The 17,698-nt window shown below is 42.6% G+C and overlaps 2 protein-coding genes across 2 annotated transcripts; one reads left to right on the forward strand and one right to left on the reverse strand.

The window, feature by feature from the left end:
* The first annotated feature begins 9,319 nt into the window (after positions 1-9,319).
* s1pr5a (sphingosine-1-phosphate receptor 5a) lies at positions 9,320-12,959 on the forward strand. The gene is made up of 2 exons (XM_075454445.1): positions 9,320-9,710; positions 10,370-12,959. Exon 2 carries the CDS (start codon positions 10,625-10,627, stop codon positions 11,807-11,809), a length of 1,185 nt encoding a protein of 394 aa, XP_075310560.1. The 5' UTR covers positions 9,320-9,710; positions 10,370-10,624; the 3' UTR covers positions 11,810-12,959.
* Positions 12,960-14,581: 1,622 nt separating this feature from the next.
* spc24 (SPC24 component of NDC80 kinetochore complex) lies at positions 14,582-17,694 on the reverse strand. The gene is made up of 6 exons (XM_075454169.1): positions 17,625-17,694; positions 16,968-17,142; positions 16,655-16,799; positions 15,977-16,081; positions 14,946-15,022; positions 14,582-14,811 (listed from the first exon to the last, which is right to left on the reverse strand). The coding sequence occupies exons 2-6, from the start codon at positions 17,131-17,133 to the stop codon at positions 14,705-14,707; spliced, it is 600 nt and encodes a 199-aa protein (XP_075310284.1). The 5' UTR covers positions 17,134-17,142; positions 17,625-17,694; the 3' UTR covers positions 14,582-14,704.
* Positions 17,695-17,698: the final 4 nt, after the last annotated feature.

Below are 17,698 nucleotides of genomic sequence, written 5' to 3' on the forward strand. Positions count from 1 at the left end.
ACAAAATCTTGAACAATTCACTTCCTGTATTAATGAGTTTATCAGTGCCCTGAGTGCTGGACCTGTTATGCTGGTTGTGTGTGCAAGGTTATTGTAGTATAATACTTTTAACACATATTTCTGACCACAAGTGAGGAGCGTCTGTGAAACAAAACATACACCACTAAAAATGACCTCTGATCCAAAACATTGCAAGTGCAATGGAAGAGATTAACCTACAAGTCATTTTAACAAGTCATCCTCCTTATTACAGCTATTAGACTGATGAGAAACAACTCACATGCTCCAAAGCAAAGCACTGAAGCACATAGAAATTCTAAATCCAAAGCGCATCCCACTGGCCCAGCTTTCTCTTTCTTCCTCTCTTATTTCTGTGTCTTGAAACCAGAGAGGGAAAAACAATACTTTTGGTCTCAGTTAAATACAGGATCAGAGAAACATGCCCAGCCTGGCCTCTGTGATGGTCTGGGTGAGCCAAACACCCTGCTGGTTCCCCCTTCGTGGGCCCACTCCACATTCAGAGAGCTCATTTGTAATGAAGGGTTTCTGTACAGTTTTGGGTTGGTTTTTTTTTGGGAGCCGCATCGTAGGGATTCTATTTACAAAGAAAATGTAAGAAAAAAAGTACAAACAGAGGAACAGACAAGGAGAGCAAGGAGGAAGTCTGACTTTATGGTGTACAGACATCAAGTGAAATATTTTCCAAAGGACTGCTTTGTAGCAATAAAAATGCTTTATCTACCTGCACCGCAACAGGGTAGGCTGTAATAATCCTGTCGTACATGCAGCGCAGTGATAAATAAGAATCTGATTAGCTTTCACTCTAACATCAGTTAAAAGGCGCCAAAGAGATGAAATACAGCACAGAACCAGCAGCCACTTATGGTTAACAGAATCTGTCTTCATCTACATTACATAGATCTCTGAGGAATTCCGAGTTGAATTATACATGGCCACAGGAACTGAATTCCCCACAGAATAAGTGGAAGAGTGCCAAACTTAATACAAACTCACGCAAGAGACACTCGTATATAAGAGTAAAAATGCAACCCATCCAATCTGGCCCTGACTCTCACCTTATCAGGCTTCTTGCATTTTGTTGCAAATCGTCATAGAAAATGCTTCCTCATAGGAAGTCAGCCTCTTGTGAAGTTTACAGCTTTATTTTCACTGGAGGTGAAACACTGATACAATAGCTGGGGGAATAGAAATGTATGTGGCAAATGGCCAGTGTATGCTGAAAGGTAGGAGCTATTGAATGTGGACAATGGAGTGTCGTAATAGGGTATTTTTAACAATCACGCTAAGTACCTTAAACCACCTTTACATCATTTGTTAATTCAGTGATAGGCTCCTTGTATGCACTCTGTCTGGCTGATATCTGTGACACCTCAAGAATATCAGATCGGCTGTTGCGTGATTGCAATACTAAACTGTCCCAAACTTTTTCCTGCCTGGCTTCATTTATATACACCAATGCAGGCTTTCATTCGGCAACTAAGACCCTGGTGGAAGTAATTAAATGATCTGTGCTCTAAGAAACAGTAAATAAACTCAGCAGATGTGGTTTCGGTGTTCTAATAAACAACACAACCCAGCTCAGAGAAATTCCAACTCTCTTGGTGACTGAAAAACAAAGACAAAAGCAAAGGATCTGTAGCAGGGATGTGAGTTGAATTTCCACCAAACATCATCGTGACACAAGAGGAACTCTTTATGACCTTCGTCTTCTTGCCGCATGCCCACGCTGCCCCTGTGGAGAAGTGAGGGGAGCTCTTACGAGAATCTGACCCCTGACCGGGAACGCTGGTCGGCTTGCTGGCTCTCTAAAAATGAGGAGGTTTGAACAAATCTCAAAAAGACCGGTTACTAATTCTCATGACTCACCGATCATGCAGGCGGTCATACATCCTCCCCCCACCCACACTTACTCTTTTCTCAGTTTTCCTAGATGTGGGAACACTCTTTTGCTCTTTCTTCCATACTGTCCTCCAAGATGAACTCATCCCCAAACCACTGCTGTATGAACAAAACAAGCTTTCATGAAACTGCCCCTTTCACATCTCACCCCCACAACTGTTAATGTGGAAAAATGACATATGTATTAAGGCATGAGCGAGGCCGTCAGTGATGAGTGCACGAGAGCTAGTGGATTATAAACGACAGTCTTAGTGGAAGATATTGTCCCTGTGGAAAACTTGAAAATATGAATCTTTTAGGAACAAGGAGAAGTTCTCAGACTGACCATCACACATTTTTGCAGTTTGGTTTGGATCATGGCATTTTTTTTTTTTTTAGACGTTCTAACCCTGAAGGTCTGATATGAAAAAGCACCCATGTAGAGAAACCCTATAAGGGAAGAATGCCTCTTTATCAAAAGGTGACCCCGTGACTTTTCGAGGTTTATCAGAGAATGCAGGACTGCAAACGGATAAAGGGTGAAAGGTTAAATGTTAAAATGTGGGAATGCGGAGACAGAGAGAGAGAAATGTCTGAAAAATGACACACGAAGCGAAACAAAGGTGCTTAGGTTTGCGGAAGAACAAAAGACCGCATGGCTATGAACCCTGGTAAACACTGTGTTAAAGAAATGTTTTAGCTTGCTTATTTGAGGGTATGTATAGAAGGAAAAAAAAACAGAAAAGTATGCTGAGAGCTGACTTTGAGGAAAAAGCTTGGCATAATTGTTTCCCGCAGGAGAGTTAGATCATAAAAATTGATACTGCTCTCACATAATCTGCATAGCTACAGCTAGCAGAGGATTAGCTGAGCATAGTTTAGCATGAGAACCAGAAACGCACAACACAGGTTGCTAAACAAAAGGGAAGGTGGTGTGACAAAATATTTTTTGATCAGGGGCTGTTACTTCCGGTCGTCTCTAGTTTTGTGAGTTACCTTACTTGAGAAGACAGGAAACATTCCTGTATGTATCCTATGTGAAACCAAAACTTGGTGATTTCACCTTTCTTTTGCCGCACGTATCAAACAAACAATACACAACTTATCTATTTGGTGGGCTTTGGGGATGGTGGGAGATGAAGTTAGAAACTATAGAGTTTCTCACTGTTGCCAGTCTGTATACTTGGCAAAGCATACAGACACTGGCTGCAGTCTTAGGGGCACAGTTATACTCAGCAGCAAACACGCACTCAGACAGATCTACATGCACCCCCTCTTATCATGGCAATCGGTGTCTGTTTTTATACATGCCCTGAAATTTTCTTGACATTACCCAACACAAATACCTTTTTGATTAGATGGACTATATGCATGCGTAGTTTACCCAGCAAGTTAATGAGGTTCACGAATAGAAAATGTCCGAATAAGCCTGTGTGAAAACAGAGCAGGCAATTGACAGTGGGCGAGGATGAGTGTTTGCTACTTCTTAGTTTTTCCTGCATTTGTCAGTATTAAAGGCATGTACAAACACATGTAGTGTGATAAAAGGACAAAAACAACTGTTATGAGGAGAAGCTTTGAAATCATAATCATAAACCATAATCCGAACCTCTACAATGTACGGGTAGACAGATTACATGTACACGCATTGGAAGCTTTGGTGAAGCTGACCCAAATTCTAGTATGAAGGGAGTATGCATCTGCAAGGTTCTAGAAGATTTACGGATGCAGAAACCATGTAGCTGGCCCTAGTGTTCTTTTTGCATCTTGTTGTGCCAACTATGAGCAAAATCTTTCCAGTGGGGAATGTCTGGAAGAGGAACCCCAGACTATATGAGAGATTGGGTCTTAACTTGGGGTTCGTGTGTGAAGAGAGTGTTTTGTTTCGAAACCGCTGTGTGAGCTATCTTCCTTTAAAAACAAATACAAAAGCTAAAAGCCACGAAAGCGTAGCGATCAGTCCAAAACCAAGCTCTACAAAGCTTGTGGAATTCCACTTTTACTGACGCCATTGTGGATTCTAATAAACACAGCTGCAAGTGGGCTGAGGCAAAGTCACGAATAAGCACAAAAGGACTAAACAATCATTTATCTGCAGAATGGAAACAGCATGGAGCTCAAAAGGAGCAACGTGCCAGCTTGAGGATGAGAAGTGTTGAATGATTAAATAGGAAGTGGGGATGTTTATGTTTCCATATAGACATAACTTACATTAAAATATGCTAAGTTTATGTCTAATCAAAGCGGTCCCAAATGGTTGTCTCTTCCTGTGTTTATTTGTGCCAGAAAATCCAATGAATATAGCATCTATGTCCAACAAAACTCTTTTTTTCACTTCCTGACTCCTGAGACAAATCTCCTCTTGGGAATAAATGGATTTCTAAAAAAGTGCTTTTCACTCCGTAGAGGCTCTTTACAAAAGCCTGTCTGGATTTAACACAAGAGAACAACTTCAAGTGTATCCCCCTTGTAAAAACTCGGGCCAGAAACATTATCAGACGGTTCTGCTCTGGTGAAAGAATTTACACATTCCACAAAGCATACTGTATGTAAATTACACTTTTTTGCAACAATTGGAGGCCACTTTTGAAGATTTGCATCTGTTTGATTGATGTGGAAACCATTACATTAGAACTGTGCTGTTACAAAGCTGGAGTTTAACGTTTTAGAGCTGGTTGGTTCTGAGTTGGGACTCACTGCGAGGCAGTTTGCCTGACAGTCATACAGTCTGCAGCATGGAAGCAGCGGAAAAGAAACATGTCCAACATTTACATGTGTTCTCCCCATTTCCCCTTATTAGGAGCTCAAAGAGAGGTCGCAGCCCAGCACAGCTGCACATGAAACAGTGTGGCAGTGAAACCGGACTTTGACAAAGGCATGCTATTTCTGGGATTCCCATAAATTTCTGGCAGCATGGAGAGCATTGGACAGTACACTAGACTTTATACAGTTATTTTTCCTTAATCACTGCAGATGCATCTGATGAAACTGTTCCCTGATGTCAACTGTTCTGTGACTGTGACCATTTGATTTCTTGCAGAGTGAGCATCCCAAGCTTTTCCTTTGGACCTGTTAAACCCTGACCAAATAAAACAATCTAAGGACTTTAGAAGAACCGGTGTGGAGATTTTGTTAATCGGCAACAGAGCCAGTCTATCTGTTGCAAGTCTTGTTGTGTTAAAGTGAGCAAATGGACCGCAAGCCACAGCTGCCTATTTACAGTAAACTTAACTTGAAGGTCCTTTTTCTCTCTCTCTCTCTCTATCTAACTCTCAGCTCTTGACACCCCGGTTCTGCATTAGGTAAAAAAAAAGCATCAACTTCTAGCCTTATGGTTTTATTCAGAGAGGTGTGAATCATGTTCACAGATTGACAGTACATGCAGTGGCTGCGAGGGTTGGGGTTACACAGCGAGGCGTGGAAATTATTCTGAGATGCGATTCCGCACCATGCTGTTGGAGCCAGATGCGACAAAACTGTGAACTGAAACCTTTAAAAGTGCCTGTTACAAGGCAAAGGTGCTTTGCATCACCTGTAAGAAAAAGCAGCCCAACACTTGTAGGTGTGCTAAAACATATATCAACCTCAATCTCTGACAAATAACAGCCCGACAAGTAGAATTGGGCGTCACGCAAACAGCGGTAAATCTAAAGTGGACTATCATGACAGGAATGAGAGACTTCCTTTCTGCGAGAACACTAACGTCACAGGAAAAAAACAGAAAAAAAAAACCACCCAGGCCGTGCCGGACAGAACATACTGAAAACAGAAAGGTCTCCCTCGGATGTGAGACAACTGGGTGGGTCTGAACTGGTCAGTCTGAGCTGCAAAGTGGCCCGAGGCAAGGCGCAGCGAGTTCTCTCCGGTGGGAAAATAAGGGAGATCAGAGCCGACAGTCCTGCAGTCATGACTTTGTGTGTTAAATAATCAGAGGCAGCACACTGAGAGCTTGTCACAGTGTCACTGCAGGGGGGGGGTTAACTGTCACCTCGCTGATATGTGTCGTGAGGAGAAGGGCACCACAGCCTGATTATCAGATGAGTGGGCTCCGCGCATCTACAACCAGGCAGACAACCAGAAATGACTTAAAGTGTGTCTTTTTTAAAGTAAATAAAAGCACTGATTCCAGACCAGCAGGCGTGGTGAAACGAGTTGTTATATACAGGGCTGGACTGGGGAAATTTTTCAGGCCGGGCATTTTTAACCAAGACCAGGCCATCACCAGGTATTGAAGGGGAAAACAATTAAGTGCGCTGTGACAGCATGTTTTTTTTTTTTGTCCCTTAACCACTGTTTCCACTCACTAATACAAAATTATTATGACTTGATCAGGTGCAGTGACAATGCATCCTCGTTCATATTTCACCAAAAATCATTCCCTTCCAAACATCAAAACCAATCATATAAAATAGATATACAGTATATAATATCACTGCAAATATTGAATATCATTTTTTTGGATGAATGTTATTTTAAATCATTCAACAAAACTTGGATTTAAATTCTTCTTTTTGTTTGACAGTCCACAGGTCTGGCCAGTCACTACTGATGTCTACAGAAAAACAACTAAAATGATGCATGCATCACACATCTCACACCCACTCACACTATTGTGATCACAATATTCACCAGCAGGACATACGCATCCCCCTCTTTACATTAACAATCTGGGCAAAGTGAGGCTCCACTTCTATAAAGTGGAGATGCATTTAGCTGCCTTTGAATACTCTGACCTGGTGGTGGTAGCCTGGCTCCTTGTGTCTGCCCACACTGACTTGCTTCAGGTTGGGGGCTGCCAGGGCTGCTGGTTTCATGGCTGGGGTCTGATCTGGGTCTGACTTGTGCTTCTTTACAAAGAAGTCTTTTCATTGTTATCTGTCCCTACACAAAATAAGACAGCCGGGTTAAACCTCAATATTGTGTTAATCTTAAACTCTTTGTCTCCATTCTTGTGCTTTAACTTACTTTAAAACCAACTCCAAGCCGAGCTGCTATAAAATTAAACTAGATCATGTAGGTTAGTCAGGTGAAGTAGCTTGGCTAAAGTTATACTTTTATACCTTTATAATAACAAAAAAGCTTTTCATCAGTTTCATCTAACGTTACAGTTATGAAATCCTTATGAACTGTGTTGATTATACACTTACTGAAAACCAACAATGATTAAAGTGCTACATAATAGCTTCATGCTAACGTGACATTAGCCTTTCATAACTTTAGCCTACTCGTTTAGCCTAACAATTGGCAACAAAATATCTTCTCTAAATGTGCAATCTTTAAAAACAATGATTCATTTGGAAATCACATTAAAACTTAACTCAAAATGATGTATTCCAGGAAAGTAGGTTCACTCTGACAGTACAACAGGACACTAATGCCTGCCACTCATTTCAAAGACGCCGCGTTTCTCACTCATCTTGCAACGAGACTTGCCTGTCAATCAACTGGAGTGACACCTGAGGTGTCCAATCAGGTTCCAGAGGTGGCCGTTCGGGAGCCGGCTCTTCTTTGGGAGCCGAGTCAAAAGTGCCGAGCTTCGCCCCTGGCCTGCCCCTCACCTCATTGGCCCAGGCTTCAATCAATCATGACTAAAGGGCCGATCTACCAGTTTATGCACCAATAGGAGGGTTTATATACCGTTATCCACATATTGTTTTAAATCTTTATTATATTATATTTCGTAAAAAAAAAAAAAAGCGCAGGCCAGTAAGTCATCAGGCCAGCGGGCAAATGCCCGGTATGCCTTACTATCAGTCCAGCGGTGGTTATATATGGAACAATTTCTGAGAAAATGACCAATTTATTGAGGCTAAAGTCTGGGCCTACAGGCCACAAGACCAGAAACGGCAGCTTGACTAAACAGTGTTCATAAACGTGCTTTGAAAAAAAAAAAAAAAACAGTCACTCATTTGCCGGGCGTGGAAATGAGTAAGATGCCAAATATGCGCGCTGACTGCTCGCTGCACGTCACTCTGTATAGTCACAGTCTGACTGTCCTGTGTGTCGGATCCGAAGAGTGACTTCATTTGTGTTTTGTTTTTTTTGTCAAGGATATCCCTCTCCTTTCGAGGCACAATGAGCCTGCTTCCTGTTTGAAGAAGGCCAGGTCCAGTCCTTAGTTCGCTCATCCACCCAGGCCTTTACGCAATTTCCTCCTTGTTCTGCTCAGTGATGTGACCAAGCTGTTTATTGACAACGTCTAGAAATAGGCTTCTCCCAAGGTGGCAAACAGCGAGATAATGAAACTGAACGAACTGTGTCATTTACAGTATTGAGTGAAATATTCGTATTTATTGACGTTACTGGATCGGCATATTGCCAAGGGGCCGTGTGTCAGAAGAGTAAGAGCTTTCACTTTCAGGAGGCCATGAGCAAGCACGCAGCAGAGAGATGGTTTCTGAACAAGTGACAGTCGTTTGCAACATCAGGTACTCTGCTGATTACTTTCTCCTAGATTAGTGATTCGATTGGTTTGCATTGACTCCACTGAAGCACGTTTTTTTTATTTAAACCATCAGAAATGAGGAGGATATCGATTTGAAAGCTAATTTAGAAAAAAACTGGAACTCGCTTGGAAATCCATCTTATCTGAAATGGTTTCTGTCATCTTGAACTCATCAATCCTTTCTGGAAATGCTCTAGAAAGTATAGCTATATTTAATTATTCATTTATTTTTTTCCCTGGAATTTGCATCCCTCCAGCTGTGTTTGCTATGGTGATAGGGGACTTAATGAGAGGGCGCCACTAATCCCAGTGCGGAAATCCATCGCCATCTTAATTTCTTTAGCATGTCTCACAGCGCAGACGCAACACAAATCTCCATCAACATATCATCAGCTGGGAGCCCCCAAGCCCCCCGAAGCTCATATAAAACCTTTTGTTTTGGGTTCTTGTACGTGACACACATAAAAAAAAAAGACACCATGGTAGCCTAAACAAACACCAAAAAACAGACTTTTCAGCGAACTGGAGAACATCTTAGGAGGAGAGCTATTTGATCTTTTTTTTGTTTTTTTTAATCAAACCATATCAGACACACCATGACTTAAAGCAGAAACGTGGATGTGTTTTCAATCATTTCTGGGGGAGATGTGTAAATGCAAGCTCTATAAAAAGGGCACGCTGTTTGCCCAAAGAAAAAGTGAGTTTTGATGTGTGAGCTCGGAGATAATTACAGATTAAGCCTATCTGAGAGTTATTTTCTGAAATGTGGGGGTTTTTGAGCTGCAAAACAGACCCAGCTGCCAGCACTCTTACAAATGAGGCTTTTTTTCTTCCCCCACGAACAAATTAAGTCATGGCTTTTTGAGTTGTGGGGATACTCCTCTGTTTTATCAGCCACGGGAAGGAGAGAGATTTCAGCAGGGTATGACCAAACCTGAAAGGCAGCATGCAGTCATAATTGCACTTCATTCAAGAAGAGCAGGAGGGAAAACTGCACTTGGCTTTGAAGCCACCCGAGGGTAAACTGATAAGATATTTTTTTCCTTTTATGTTTGCAGTGAGAAGCAGAAACTGTTATTCTGTCACCGAGCTCTCATTTCTCCAGAGGGCAAATCAGAGAAGAAGAAAAAAAGAAAAAGAAAATAAGGGGTCAGAAGAAGGAGGGAGGAAAATCGTTGAAGGGCACAAACAGTGTAGACCAACCCACTGCATGTTCAGTCCTGCCCTCCTCTGTTCCCACATCACACTCGCACGCGGCTGTGGTGCGCGGTGATCGACAGAGCCTGCTACCTCTCCTCCGACCGTGGGATCATTTCGGCCCAAAACTTTCTCTGGACATTTGCAGTAGAGGCTTTTTTGATGCCCGGTAAGTTTTTCAACCTTTTGTTTTTCTCCTAAATTTAAATTCGGATATTTCTCTACAATACGGATAAGCCAATTTTGACTTCATGCCGTTGGCAGCGGGCTGCAGATGTAATTGTAAGAATGTCACTTAAAACTTGAACTTGTATGTTTTTAAAAAAAAACACACAAAATAATTAGGCTTTCTATAGAAAATTGATTCGGTCGGTTTGGATGTGTTGCGTAATTACGCACACGAACGCTTATTTGGGGGTAAAGAGCAGGCTGCAAAATTATGCATCCACATACGTTTTGCATCAGTTTCTCGTTTTAGCTTCAGTGGGGTGTCATGTCATTCGTGGATTCAAATCTCAAGTAGTAAAAAATAAATAAAAGAAACAAAACGGCGAACAAAGCAAAAAAAAAAAAGATTCTGGAGAAAATTAGATTGTTGAATCAAAAATGGATGAAGTTGGTTTTGTCTTTGAACCGATTGCAGTGTTTTCAGTTATTATAGCAAATTATGTTTTTCCTCTGGAGACTTTCCATCCCATTAGGAATGTTAACATCATTCCTGCTATTTACAGCCTTTCTAACAGATATTTTGGACTTTCAAGAGGCTCCAAGAGGTTTGTATTTGCCTTATTATAACCATTTTCTTTTTCTCTCCCTTGTTTCATGCAGGTTGGCGCTCATCACCTCCTAGCGTGCGTTCCAGGCATTGAAAAGAAAAGATTTATTTGGGGAAAATTCTCTAACCACAGGAAATCCTTTGTGATAGTATCAAAAGGAAGGCTTTTACCCTCGCATACCTACCTGCCAAGATTAGCAAGAATGCGCAACCACGGGACTATTTGACATCTTGTCCGTGGATCTGATTTTAAAACTAGAAAAGGCAAAGGGAGGAAAGAACACATCTACTTCACGGAAACCCCAACAATGACCACTGATTCTTTCCATGCTCCATCTGCTGACCCCATGTCTCCCTCTGCAGGAATGCTTCAGATGTTTCGTGAGTACCAGAGCAACGCAGTCATCATAGAGCACTACAACTACACAGGCAAGCTAAAGGAGAACAAGTACAAAGATGGACTCAAACCCGAGGCCATAGCTTTCTTGCTGGTCTGCCTGCTTATTGTGGCAGAAAATGCTGTGGTGCTTCTGGCTATCTGGAAGAACAAGAAATTCCATATACCCATGTACTATTTACTTGGCAATTTGACTCTCTCAGACCTACTCGCAGGTTTCACCTACATGGTCAACATTATGACCTCTGGTGCCAACACATTAAACATGACTCCTGTGCTGTATTTCCTGAGGGAGGGAGGTGTGTTCATCATGCTGGCGGCCTCGGTCATCAGTCTGCTGGCCATCGCCATAGAGCGCCATGTCACCATGGTGAGGATGAAGCCGTACCAGGGAGACAAACAGGGGCGGATGTTTGCTCTGATCGGGGCCAGCTGGGTGCTGTCCGTGCTCCTGGGCATCCTGCCCGTCCTCGGTTGGAACTGTATGGGGCAGCTGGACCGGTGCTCCACCGTCCTGCCCCTCTATGCCAAAAGTTACATCCTCTTTTGCGTCACCATCTTCAGCGCCATCCTCATGTCCATCGTGGTGCTGTACGTCCGGATCTTCCGCATCGTCAAGTCCAACACTCAGCGCCTTGCTTCGGTTCCACAGCGGAAAGGTCTGTACCGCAAGTCCCAGAAGTACCTGGCGTTGCTGAAAACGGTCACCATAGTCCTGGGAGTCTTCATCGCTTGTTGGCTCCCCCTCTTCATCCTCCTCCTGCTGGACTTCTTCTGCCCAGCAAAAAGCTGCGAGGTGCTCTTAAAGGCGGACTATTTCCTGGGTATTGCTATGTTCAACTCTCTTCTCAACCCCATCATCTACACGCTGACCAGCAAGGACATGAGGAAGGCCATCATCAGGCTGCTCTGCCGGCACTGCCTCTTAACGAAAGACGGGCAGGTGAAGAAGATCGGGATGCCCTTCCTGGACTGCAGCACCAGTAAAACGGATGCAGCCTCTCACAGACTGGAGGGACTGGAGACGACAGTGTCCACTGGTAACTTTACACCCTCGACCATTAAAGCCATTTATCCCAGGATGTCTAAGACATGACACGTGGCTCATTTGATTTAGTACTGGGAGCAAGCATTCAGACTAAAAACTGGACCTCAAATATAGCCGAGATGCCTTAAAGACAGTTTTGTGTTGCACTTTGAATCAATCCTCATGGACAGCTCAGCGTTTGTGATAATGTCCAGACTGGGGAAAAAACAAAAGATCTTTCCGGTTAAGCATTTACTTTTTTTTTTTTTTTTTTAACTTTCATATGCATACTTCCTACAAATATGAAAAACCTAAATATCTATGTCTTAATCGTAGCCAAAAGTTTGTTGTGAAAACTGCATTATCGTTGCCTTTTCAGACTCCTCTGCGAGGCCAGGGTTAGTCAGAGGATGTTCCCTCTGGTATAAAAAGGACATTTCATTTTCGTGTGTGCGCGCATGAAGAGAAATGAAAGACTGTGCGCAGATGTTTCACATAAATACATCCAGCCCGTGCATCTGACAGAGTGGGGAAAGCCCGAGCATGAGATGTACCCGTTATCTCCCGCTGCCTTTGTAGCATGTAATGATAAGCTGCTGCAAACATGGAGCACCCACACCCAAAACCCGCTGCCAAAACCATTTAATTTCTGCCATGTGTGTTTTTGGTCAGCGCTGATGCTGGGACATCAGAGGCTCGGTGGCCAGGAGACGCACTGAGGACGTCAGATGGAGGGCCGAGTCGGGTGGTTTGCAGCTATGGAGGTCCCTTTAACATATGTAGCAACACACATAAATGCCTTAAAGCAATAAAAAGCTGACAGCGGAGGCTGTTGACGCCTTCTCGTTTTAACAGGCTGGAACACGGCAGTCAAAAATGACAGCCTGTAAGATTACTACCTGAAAAAAAAAGAGGGCTCGTCGTTATTCTGTGAAATTATACGCATGTACTTCTCTTTTCTTGTGAGAGAGAGAGAGAGCACAGGTTAAATCTTGGCCCAAATGACAGCAGCATTCAGTCAGAACCCAAATCAATGAGTGGGCATAGATGTAATATTGTAAAGAAATGTAAAGATAAGAAATCTATTTACTTATATTTAGGAAGCTTTGTAAATATTTACGAACTCCCTGAGCTGTGTTTTGTTTTTGTACAACCCTCTCTTTAAGTTATGACGCCAGTTTTATATGTGCACTGATTAAATATACATGAATGATTTTTACACGCTGCTTGGTCTGTTTCTCATTTCTCTGGAGGTTTATGTTTGTTTATGCATTTGGCCGACACTTGCCTTACATATGAGGATATAACATTGCAGCTAACGTCAAAGCTAACAATAAACTACATAGAGGGATAACCAACTACTGTTAAATTCAGTGGTTCACCTCGGAAGGATCTCTCTCCACTCGTCACTCTTCCTGCGTCTCTGTAAAACCAAATATGGATTTCTAAAAAGCCCTTTTTGGACAGTATGTTGTGATGGCTTGAAGAGAAGAAAAAAAATATATAAATAAATTTTAAAAAAAAAATCAACATTCTATACATATTGCGTGAACAAAATCGCTTCAATGTGTGCAAGAGGTTTTGTTTGTTTGCCTTCCATTTCGTGCATTCACTGATGTTCAGTATTGAATTCACATGGATTATTAACAACCCTGGTCTAGTCCAACAGTGAGGCAGTTCTTAAAAAAAAAAAAGAGAGCGATTACTGTCTTAAACTGAAGCTTCAAATGCTGATTCAAATGTGCAAAGAGGGTGAAACACAGAAGGCAAGTTAGGTGACAAAACCCCACCTCCGTGGCAACCACTTGCTAAAACCACTTGAGGCTGAGGTATCGATGAAGTTGCAGAAAAACAGGCCTGTGTGCTTCGTGCTCCTTTTACCGTAAAGAAGCCGCAGAGTGGAAGGTGTGAGGTGAAACCCCCGTATGTCATCCTGCCCACTCCGAGCCACTCGCCCCGCAGCCGTACACAAAAATGACTCCTTTTCAAGTAATGAGGAAGACTGGGTTCTCACAGAGCCAGCCTGCGGCTGAAAAACAACAAAACCCCACAGTGGGCGTCACGTGGGCGGCAACTTGATGCTTAAGCTGCCTGCGGTTATTTGACATATCGATACTTTCCCTGTTTCACAGCTATCGTGTCTGAATATTGACACGAGAGTGACATGGTAGGAATGGCATTGCGTCATTATTCATGTTAAGATGTCAAAATAGGTATCAAAGTTGAAATAGATCAATAACAGGAATAAGGGCCAATAGAAGCCACAAAACATATTCAATTGTGATTTCACTAACTGTAGAAGACAATTATCATAACCAGGTAACAGCCAATTAAAAGGTAGTTGAGTACTTTCAAATAAACAGCTAAAAATAAGCTGACTTAAACAGTTGTTTGTTCTTTTTTTAAATCACGATGCCTGAGCACATTAAACTCAGACAGTGCAGTCGTACGATCAGTTGTGATTATCGTGTTCAGACACGGTTTAGAATCAGCAGAGAACCGATTTAGATTTTTTTCGGCCGGAGTCGATGAAACCTGGTTGGCTCTCAAGACATCGTGGCACGCAAACACTTTGGAAAGCCGGGATCTAAAGCAGCGTCTTCATGCCATTTTCATGTTATTTGGAGAGAAAAAAAATAATAAAAAGGGCTGCAAAAGCAAGTGTGTGAAGTCCTCAGGAAACTACACAGGCTTTAAAAACAAAGATTCAGCATTAAAGAGCCCCACAGCGACATCTAGTGGCCAACCTTCCCTCATCTGACACAAACAGAATCCTCTTTAGCTTTGCAGGATCCATTGAAACACATTTGAAAATAGCTGCTCAATCAAAAGGTCTGAGACTTTTAAAATAAAAAAGGACATTTAATAACAATAGAAATCTCACATACGACAGAACACAAGGACAACCGCAGACGAGGGGAAAATAATGTACATGACATCTCTGGCAACACGCCCGTCTTCCGTCTACCATTCGCTGCTGACGAAGCCCCACAGCTGGTCGCTCACGTCGCCCCGAGAGCGCGAGGAGATGTCGACGTTGATGGGAGTCGCCAGGTCTGCGCCGTAGTGCACTGAGAAGAGGGAAACCAGCAGCGCACGTGGTCAGACGCAGTAGCAGAAATGTTGTTGCAGGTTACAGCGATCGATCCCGAATCATTAATAATTAATAAAGGAATAAATGGGCAGACGGTGAAGGAAACTCTACCTCCTTTCAAAATGTTGGGCTGTGTATTGTACTCCCACTTGATCCTAGTTATTAGGTAGTACACCTGGGCCACGTATCTGTGAATGGAGAAAAAAAAACATTAAAAAAGGCATCAGACTCGATTCTTTCGCTCCACAGCACTGGGGACTGTGACAGACTGCCTGCTGGAGGTCCTGTGGAATACAAATCATTTTCACATTTTTTGGGGCTGTCCCTCTGTGGCTCCATTTTGGAGAGAGATTCTTGGAGTCCTGGAGACTCTTTTTAAAAGGTTATGTATCTATGTGATCTGGATGGACTTGAATACACGAAGCAGTACAAATACCTTTTGAGAGTGTTGTTAGTAGGATGTAAAAAGGCTCTGGCCAGAAAATGGCTTAAGAAAGAAAAAACAAAAGTTTAATGAGTGGATTGATGTTATATATAATATATGTGTTATGGAGAGAATTACATTGAAATTAAGAAACCAAACTGATATTTTTGAAGAGAACTGGTCAAAATTGCTCAGCTATGTGTCAACTGTAAGACCTGATTTCATATAGATCAATATAGATCTAGCTCAAACCCTCTATTAAGATTTTATTTTAAATTTTTTTCCCTATTTTCGAGCAGCATCCTTATATTTCTATGTATGATGTGCTTATGTTGATTCTGCCGTTTTACTTAGTGCACAATCCTCGCTTCGTCGTGTTATGGTATGTTGTTGTGCCCAACTGGCACATATGTGTATGTTACCAAGTAAAAACGAATAAAGCGTCAATTAAAAAAAAAGAAAAGAAAACGCACCAGACTACATTAAAGTCTACCAGCTCCCGCTGTCACAAATTAAAGAAAAAAACCTGAATCCTACAATGAGTAATGCTCCGAGTGTGACCACAGCATCTGCTTTTAGGTGTTGAATCCCACCCATCCCATAACATCACACTGACTATCATAGCAATGCGTAGTGTTTAAGTGATCTAAAGCCCCCCTCTATTCCTAGTCAGGTGCACATGAAAGTGGGGATTTATCACTGAGTGTGCGTGACTCACACTGCTGACGGGATGATCTCGGTGGTGTCTTCATCCACCTCATTCTGAAGAGTCTCGAGGTCGTTCTCAGTGTTTCTCAGACTCTCCAGCTCTCTCTGAAGAAGTCTGGAGGAAAGTTAAGGACTCTAAGGAAGAAGAGGGCACCAAAAACCTAACCCCGTAGCAGTGGCGAATGAAAGCAGCTGAAATTTGCACTCTGCTGCCTGTTGAAGCTCACTGAACAGCCCACGTTTTGCTCACGGAAGCTGAAATTCACCGCAGTAACAGCATAACTGTTACTTATTTTGCACGAGCACATCGCCCCCACTCCGTCACTGCCGCTCAAGTTTTCTCATAACAATTAGATTTGCCGTAAACATTCATAACAAACTAGCGAGTATGCTAAATAGGGACAAATAAAACAGGAGCAGCGGAAAACGGACGTGTTGTCAGCCAGAGAGCAGAAGCCTCAGCTGAGGTTAAAACCGTTTCGCTCTCTGTGACTGCAGGCGAGTCCATTAAAGCGACTGCGGCAGTTTCAACTTGTGCCCTGCCGAAAAACCCGAAAACCTATGGAAAAGCAGCGGGGACGTGATTTACACGCGTCGTCTCCACATTCAGTAACTGCTACATTAATGGGAGCAAGTGGGCAAACGAAAACTTGTCAACTTAAAAATAATCAGATGCCGAAAAAGATACTGGATTTCTGAGTCTGTAATCTGGCTCTTGGCCGTGCACTGCCTCAGCTGCTCCTCCAAACTCTCCAGCTCCACATCTCTGCATTTCTTCTCCTCCTGCATGTCCAGAAGCCTCTGGCCTACTCGCTCCTCGATCTGAGCCATATCTGGAGACAGAGAACAATGGACATGAGCGTGCTGCAATGGATTCATGCCGACGGTCATGTGGAACAACACTCAATGCAGTGTCAATGACAGTGCGGCATATTAAGAAATCACAAAGAGCTTTAAAAAAAAAAAACACATTAGAGATAAATACATCTCTGGCTTCTTGCCTGTTAAAATGTGTGTCACAATCTTCCTCGTTTCCATGTGTTGATCAAAGAGGGCCTGGTGTTCAACTTTCACTTGTCTCAGTTTCTCAGGTTGGCTGCTGTTGATGAAGGCCACCAGCGACTCCCCGGTCTCCTCCAAATCTTGAAATTTGTGACCTTGAGCCATTGTGGGCAACTAAGAAAAAAAAAACAGACGACACGGAGTGTAGCCGACTTCAACCAAGAAACCCCGAGTTAATTCAGAGCTACCAGTGTTCGGTAATACACCCTCACGAGCAAAGCTGCTGTAAACTATCAACAACATTCAATTTCATGTTTTAGAGACAGTGAGGATAAACAGCAGATTTGGCGTAAGAGACCACAACGCTAACCTAAAGCTGTATCACGGTAACCACCCCCCAGACAATGTATATTCCTTTCCGGCTCTGTTGTTTGAAGGTGTAATTTGACAGTCAAGAAAAGAAAAGTGGGCACCACATTAGCTAAACTGCATGACAGCATCGTTCGGTGTTGTTCTTGTTTACGAGTCGGAGGTACGTAAAAAAACGGTAACGAGCTAAAGTTAAGTTATAACGACACGTAAGATACAATTAACTTGTGGCTAGTTTGTAACATTAAGATCCATTTGCTTCAATCAAAAAGTAAAAACTTTTATACCTTTTCGCCGTTTCTCCGTAATTCAAATGTTGTCTTCCAGCGCGCCTCTTTTTTTCTTCTTTGGGTTTGATTGA

The sequence above is a fragment of the Odontesthes bonariensis genome, chromosome 21 (genome assembly GCF_027942865.1).
Source record: "Odontesthes bonariensis isolate fOdoBon6 chromosome 21, fOdoBon6.hap1, whole genome shotgun sequence".
Lineage (NCBI taxonomy): Eukaryota > Metazoa > Chordata > Actinopteri > Atheriniformes > Atherinopsidae > Odontesthes > Odontesthes bonariensis.